General features: G+C 41.5%; 1 protein-coding gene across 1 annotated transcript; it reads right to left on the bottom strand.

Annotated features, from left to right (window-relative positions):
- Positions 1 to 3,308: 3,308 nt before the first annotated feature.
- On the bottom strand, positions 3,309 to 7,660 carry LOC138900429 (uncharacterized). The gene is made up of 8 exons (XM_070187174.1): positions 7,309 to 7,660; positions 6,770 to 7,044; positions 6,422 to 6,662; positions 5,953 to 6,323; positions 5,419 to 5,640; positions 4,475 to 4,723; positions 3,707 to 4,097; positions 3,309 to 3,490 (listed from the first exon to the last, which is right to left on the bottom strand). Exons 1-8 carry the CDS (start codon positions 7,658 to 7,660, stop codon positions 3,309 to 3,311), a joined length of 2,283 nt encoding a protein of 760 aa, XP_070043275.1.
- Positions 7,661 to 7,874: the final 214 nt, after the last annotated feature.

Genomic DNA, 7,874 nt, shown 5'->3' with positions numbered 1-7,874 from the left:
TGAACCAATTACCCATTCCCCAAATAGCAACTAGGAGTTTACCTAACACAAATGTCACGCCCCAACCTCAGGGGGAGCGCGACCGGCGCTCAACCGAGTGAACTCGGTCGAGCAAGCCTATTAAACCTTTCCTACCCGACTCATTCATAATCCAAAAAGGGAACACATCACCATTTGTAAAATAGGGGAGAGATCAGTTATATAAATATATAAACGTTGCTAGTTCATTTTTCATTATATACATTATGTCATAGTTAAGTCTCCAAAATACAATTAGATCCAACGACCACCCCAACATACATACATGACCCACATAAACGTCTACGGAGCCTCTAAGGGTACAAAAGAGCAACATGACAATGCCGGCAACAAGGCCCCGGCTATACCTCAAAATATGAAACTTATACAAAAGAAGGACTACATGACCCCAGGAAGAAATGAGGCTCACCAAAACTGCTATGATGAATGTGAGGGAGAGCACCACTATCTGCGATGGAACCACCTACATCCATTCAAAGATGTAGCACCCCCAGCAAAATGGACGTTAGTACTGTCGAATAGTACTAGTATGTAAGGTAAACACCAATCTTAGTAGAATGAACAGTGAAACAAAGAGAAGGCAGTCATAATAATCAATAAGTACTTCATAGAAATACAAATAAACACCAAGTAAGGATCACATAGTTTCCAGTTCAATTCTTCCATCTTTTCTTTAGGTTAATAATCTTTAGTGCCTAAGCCACAACTCATAATGCCACCGTGTTTTTACATGGAGTCCGGTCTCGGCCAGACCGGCTAAGCCATCTCAAGTGAGACATATCCATATCCACATTGTAAATCAATGATTCCAACACAAATGCCACCATGTGTACAGCATGGTGTCCGATCTCGGCCCGATCGGCTAAGCCATCTCACTTGAGACATAACTTCTTTCAATTGTTCACTCAATTTACAAATCTTTCCCATCTTTCGTTACATGGAACAAACAGCCTCATTTATTAAGTAGTTCTTGGCACATGGGAACATTTTACAATTCAAGTCTTTCCCTTTTATATTCATTCAAATAACATCATCATTCATGTTGATAAGTACCATCACATAAGGCATTTCACACATAAGGGAAGGAGCTTGGAAAATCATAATTTCGTTCTCAAATAGTATGATGGCATGTTAACCATCTAAACAATTAGGAAACATGAATCTTTCAATCCAACACACTAAGGCAAACAATTCTACTATGATCAAGTTGGAACTTACACCAATTATTCGGACACCAGGAGTTCGATTCTAAGAAGAAAAGAGTTAGCCATACATACCTCAATTGCGCTTCTTTAGACTCTACAATTATCCGGAACCCTTAGAAACCTCAATCTATTTTTGCAATATACAAATTGAACCCAAAATTAGGAAAATGTTCATAGTTCTAGTTCACTTTCTATTTTTCCCACACTCTTTATCACATGCATGCAAGATGAACTACTCTCATACCCATGAAGTATTACCCTAGTACCACATTATAGCTATGTTTGAAATTACGAGTTTGGGTGATGAAATCTTACCTTTTTGGATGAAGAATTTGGTGCTCTACTTGAGTATTTCCAAGCTTTGAGTGATGGTTGAAGATTAATTGATGGGAATTAGGCCCTCCCTCTAGAACCCTCTCTTTCTCACAATAGAAATATCATAAATGAGCTTCAAAATAGACTAAATGGGTGTTTTAACAGAATGGGGGTCGGGTTTTAAATTAAGAAAAATGGTACCCCGACACAGGTCTGCTGTCGTATATGCGACCGCATAATGGTTATGCGGTCCACAAAGTGACTGCAGAAATGGCCCTCAGGGGCCTGAACTTACGGCCCAGGTATGCGACCAGTATGCGATCTGCATACTCGTTCTGCGGTCGCATAATGCACCGCAGAACTCCCTCCGCAAAAACCTAAGAGGGGTTATGCGATCGATATGCATTCCACATAGTGGTTATACGGTCGCATAATCGACCGCAAAGCTAACCTCAAAATGGCCAACGTACTGCTTCACTCTGCAGCCATTATGCGGTCCGCAGAGTGATTATGCGGCCGCATAATGGGCCGCAGAAATGCGTCCTTTTGCTAAATATTTTCCTCTAAGTCTGTGGGGTACTGTTCAATCCAAAAAGTCTGAACCGCGTAATAATGCAGGAATCTCTCTTAGCACCACGAAACCCCGAGTTATTTTGGTTTAAATTTTTACGGGTCCTTACAACAAATTACACCCCTCATAGATATGAAATTTACAAATGATCTAAAATAACAAATAAATTATAAACTAACTAAGAAAATTAAAAAGTTCTAGAAATGATTTGAACATACCAGTGGTGAAGTGGTGTTAAGGAATGATCAATGATGCTCAATTAAGTGGCAGATAATTGACTCAGTAGTGTGCAAGATTTTAGTCTTTGTTTTACTTTCTCAGAGAGTGGAAAGTCTCAACTGTAGCCTTAGGGCTACTATTTATACTATACAGGATTGGCTAAGGGTTCAAGAGACGAGTGCGGCCACACTCTATTACCTGTAGTTCAATTTCCCTCTGTTGATCCGCGGTCCGCATAATTACGTGTGCGACCGCAGATTTTCTTGTGCGGCCGCACTTTGACCATTTCTCTGACAAAAAAACTTCAAAGAGTTTGCAATTTTTTATCTCAGTTTGTGCGGTCCGCACTTGAATTGTGCGACCGTATTTTCCTTCTACTGCAGCATCAAGAATTGTGCGGCCCGCACTTTTTTTTTTCTTACTTAGCCAATTTTTCTGAGCCCAGTTCCTGTAAAGCACACACATTCCTACAACACACTTCAAATCCAGTTAGCACGAGTCCTATCTAAAAAAAAGAAGAAAACAAAAAGAAAAAGAAACATGGGTTGCCTCCCAAGAAGCGCCTGATTTAACGTCGCGGCACGACGCAGATTATCATCACTTCAAACGAATCACTGCCACCACGTGACCTTCATCAGTTCTTCCCAAATAATGCTTCACCTGGAGTCCATTGATTCGGAATACCTCATCACTTTTGTTCTTCAAGTCCAATGCACTAAAAGGTGCCACACCCACAATTTCAAAGGGACCACTCCATTTGGATTTCAGCTTTCCGGAAAACATCTTCAATCGTGAGTTGAACAACAAAACAAGATCGCCCACCTTGAACTCCATGTTTCGGATGTATTTGTCATGAAGGTACTTCATTATTTCTTGTACAATGACAAACTTGCATATGCATGGTACTGAAATTCATCTAATTCATTCAAATGTGCAACCCGCAAGTTAGCAATTGCATCTCAATCAAGATTTAACTTCTTTAAAGCCCACATGGCCTTGTGCTCGAGTTCCACCAGAAGATGACAAACTTTGCCAAACACCAACCGATATACAGACATCCCAATAAGAGTTTTGAAAGCAGCCCGATAAGCCCATAGTGCATCATCAAGCTTTTTTGACCAATCCGTCCGGTTAGCGTTCACTGTTTTGGACAAAATACTATGTTTCTCCCAGTTGGAGACTTCCACTTGACCGCTAGCTTGAGGGTGATAGGGATTCCTAACTTTATGAGTGACACCATACTTGATAAGCAAGGTGCCAAAAGCTTTGTTGCAAAAATACGACCCCCCATCGCTTAAGATAGCCCGCGGAGTACCAAATCTTGTGAAGATGTTCTTCTTCAAAAATGCCACCACACTTCTTGCTTCATTGTTGGGTAGGGAAACATCCTCAACCCATTTAGACACATAATAAATTGTGACCAAGATGTAGGAGTTTCCAGAAGAACCAACAAAAGGTCCCATGAAGTCAATACCCCACACATCGAAAATATCAATCTCCAAAATGGTGGTGAGGGGAATTTCATTTTTCTTTGAGATTCCACCGGCCCTTTGACATTTATCACAACGCTTGATTAGATCACTTGCATCCTTGTAAAGAGTGGGCCAATAGAAACCGCAACTTAGCACTTTGGCCGCTGTTCTTGCTCCACCATGGTGGCCACCATACGACAAAGAATGAAAAGCCCCGAGAATTTCAACTTGTTCCTCCTCCAGTACACATCTTCTAATCACTCCATCCGTACAAATCTAGAAAAGATACGGTTCATCCCAATAATATTCTTGACAATCCCGTTTGAGATTCTTCCTTTGGTTTGAAGAGAACTCATCCGGGGTGATACCACTTACAAGAAAATTTTCTATATTCACGAACCATGACACCTCTTTCCTTGAAATGGCTAAGAGTTTCTCATTGGGTAAGGAGTCATTGATTTCAAGGCCATCATGCAGCTCCCCTCCTCCTCCAAACGAGACAAGTGGTCCGCCACTTGGTTTTTATTTCCTTTTCGGTCTTGGATGTCTATGTCAAACTCTTGCAACAAAAGCACCCATCTTATCAACCGGCCTTTGGAATCTTTCTTGCTCATAAGTTAACAAAGTGCCGCATGATCCGTGTGGACAATCACTTTTGCACCCATCAAGTACGGGCAGAACTTCTCAATAGCAAACACAATAGCAAGGAGCTCTTTTTTGGTCACATTATAATTGACTTGGGTATCATTCATGGTCTTACTAGCATAGTAGACCAGATGAAAGATCCTGTTGTTACGTTGCCCCAAAACTGCTCCAACTGCCACACAACTAGCATCACATATGAGCTCAAAAGGAATGCTCCAATTCGGGGCGGTGATAGTGGGAGTAGTTGTTAACTTGAACTTGAGCAATTAAAATGTTCTCATGCAATCATCATTGAAGTGAAATTAGAATCTTTCTCCAAAAGCATGCACAAGGGGTTCACCACCTTGGAAAAACCCTTTATGAAATGCCGGTAGAACTCCGCGTGACCTAAGAAACTTCTCACGCCCTTCACGGACGTTGGAGGTAGAAATTTAGAAATCGCCTCTATTTTCGCCTTGTCGACCTCTATTCCCTTCTTTGAAATTTTGTGTCCAAGCAAAACACCCTCCTCGACCATGAAATGGCATTTTTCCCAATTTAACACCAAGTTCGTTTCTTCACACCTTGCCAAAACCTTATCCAAATTTGCCAAGCAATCATCAAAGGAATCCCCGACTACTGAAAAGTCATCCATGAAGACTTCAAGGTAGTCCTCTACCATATCCGTAAAGATCGCCATCATACACTGTTGAAAAGTTGTCGGTGCATTGCATAAGCCAAATGCCATCCACTTGAAAGCGAAAGTGCCATAGGGACAAGTGAAGGTTGTTTTCTCTTGAACTTTCGGGGCAATAAGAATTTGATTGTAGCCCGAATATCCATCTAGAAAGCAATAGAACGCCCGGCCGGCCAACCTATCAAGAATTTGGTCAAGAAAGGGTAGTGGAAAATGGTCTTTACTTGTGACTTTGTTTAGCTTCCGATAGTCCATACACACTCTTCGCCCGATCACCGTTCTTGTTGGAATCAACTCATTCTTATCATTGGTGACCACGGTTATTCCCCCCTTCTTCGGAACACATTGCACCGGAGAAGTCCACGAACTGTCAGAAATGGGGTAGACAACCCCGACATCTAACCACTTTATGATCTCCTTTTTTAACACATCTTGCATAGCTTCATTGAGTCTCCTTTGATATTCAATGGAGGGTTTGGCATCCTCCTCCAAGTTAATCTTGTGCATGAAAAATGCAGGGCTTATTCCCCGAATATCCGCCAAAGTCCACCCAATAGCTTTCTTCCTCTTGTGGAGCACCGCCAATGTAGAGTCAACCTGCTCGTTAGTCAAACAAGAGGAAAGAATAACCGGTAAAGTAGAGCAAGGGCCAAGGAATTCATACCTGAGATATGGAGGCAATGGCTTCAACTCCAAGATAGGAGGCTCTTCAATTGAAGGCTTTGTAGGAGGAGTTTTCCTATTTTCGATATCCAAGGAAAGTTTTCGAGGTGCATAATTGTATGACCCCATTCCTTGCAAAGAATTTACACATTCTATGAAGTCATCCATTTCATAATCATCAAAATTTAGCAAAACGGCCTCCAACATGTCACCCACATTAATCGTGGCACTTGTATCATCAATAATCACATTAGTCATCAAGTCCACGAACGAACATACTTTATTTCTATTTGGTTGCCTCATAGATTTGCACACATGGAACACCACCTTTTCATCACCCACCCGAAAAGTGTATTCACCGGCTTCCACATCAACAAGAGCCTTTCCCGTAGCAAGGAAAGGTATACCAAGAATAATCTGCACCTCATAGTCCACTTCACAATCAAGAATCACAAAATCTGCCGAGAGAATGAACTTGACAACCCGAACCAATACATCCTCAATCACCCCAACGGTCTCTTCATTGTACGGTCAGCCATTTGTAATCTCATAGATGTGGGTCTTGGTTGCCCAATTCCCAATGTTTTGAAAACTAAATAGGGAATCAAGTTGATACTCTCCCCAAGGTCACAGAGAGCTTTTGCAAATTTGGCACTTCTAATGGTACAAGGAATTGTGAAAGCACCGGGATCTTCCAACTTTGAAGCCATCGAATGCACAATGGCACTCACTTGGTGAGTGACTTTGATAGTTTCAAAATTCATCGATCTCTTCTTTGTCACCAAGTCTTTTATAAACTTAGCATATCTGGGCATTTTCTCCAAAACTTTAACTAATGGCACATTTATAGAGAGACTCTTCATCATATAACTGAACTTCTTGAATTAATTCTCACAATTTTTCTTGGCAAGCCTTTGAGGATATGGAGGAGGTGGCTTAGGCAATGGTGCCTTAGCTTCACTACCGTTTCCGGTATGTCAATCACATGATCCCTAAGCGGGTTAACATCCTCTTGAGTCTCTTCTATCGTGTCATCAATATCAATCTGTACTTCATCATTTGCTTGAACCACATTGTCCGGGATCTCCTCTTCTTCTACCACTTGCTCATCATCCACAAGTTGACCCCAGATTGAGGTAGGTGCATTCCCACCTTTTCCACTTCTTGTAGTAATGACCATGGCATACCACGTAGTGTTCCCACCCTTCGGGTTCACTACCGTATCACTTGGCAGTGCCCCTTTAGGACGAGAATTTAAAGCTTGAGAGATTTGACCCATTTGCACTTCTAAGTTACGGATTGTTATGTTGTGTGAAGCAAGTTGGGCATCAGAATCGGCATTCTTCTCCATCATTTGCTTGAACATGTTCTCAATATGACCCATTTCATTGTTGGAGGAAATAGGACCATGAGAAGGATAAGGAGGTGGGTTTCTCGGTTATTGGTACATCGGGGGCCTTTGAAAACCCGACCCCCGATTTCCTTGGTTGTTGTTCCACCCACCTTGGTCGTTGCCTCCCCAATTTCCTTGATTATTATTGTTTTGCCAATTCCCTTGGTTATTGCTTCCACTCCAATTGCCTTGATTGTTTCCACTATTCCATTTACCTTGGTTGCTAGAATTCCAATTGCCTTGATTGCTAGAATTCCAATTGCCTTGATTATATAAAGGTCTACATTGTTGTTGACTAGCGCCTTGGTAGTTGTTTCTTTGCCCTTGAAAGTTATTCACATATTGGACCTCTTCATCTTGATCATTGTAAGAATCTCCTTGATCAAACCCACTATCATCTTGCATAAAATAATCCACACTTTGTTGCACTTGTGGACTTCTTGTTCTTCTCTTGTTTACCATCATATTGACTCCCTTCATAGCATGAACTTGCCTTGGGCTTTGCACTTATTGAAGTTTAGCCTTTGCCAATTGGTTCATTGTGGATGTAACGACTTGGCCGATCATTTCGAGAGTTGTAGCCCTGTTTCCCCCATTTTTGCTTCTTTTTGTGCTCGTAAGTTATATTATTAGATGTCGGGATAGTTGGTTCGGGATCGGAGTAATTTCGGAGTGA

Source organism: Nicotiana tomentosiformis, chromosome 10 (assembly GCF_000390325.3).
Source record: "Nicotiana tomentosiformis chromosome 10, ASM39032v3, whole genome shotgun sequence".
Classification (NCBI taxonomy): Eukaryota; Viridiplantae; Streptophyta; class Magnoliopsida; order Solanales; family Solanaceae; genus Nicotiana; species Nicotiana tomentosiformis.
This window is presented reverse-complemented; position numbering and strand designations above follow the sequence as displayed.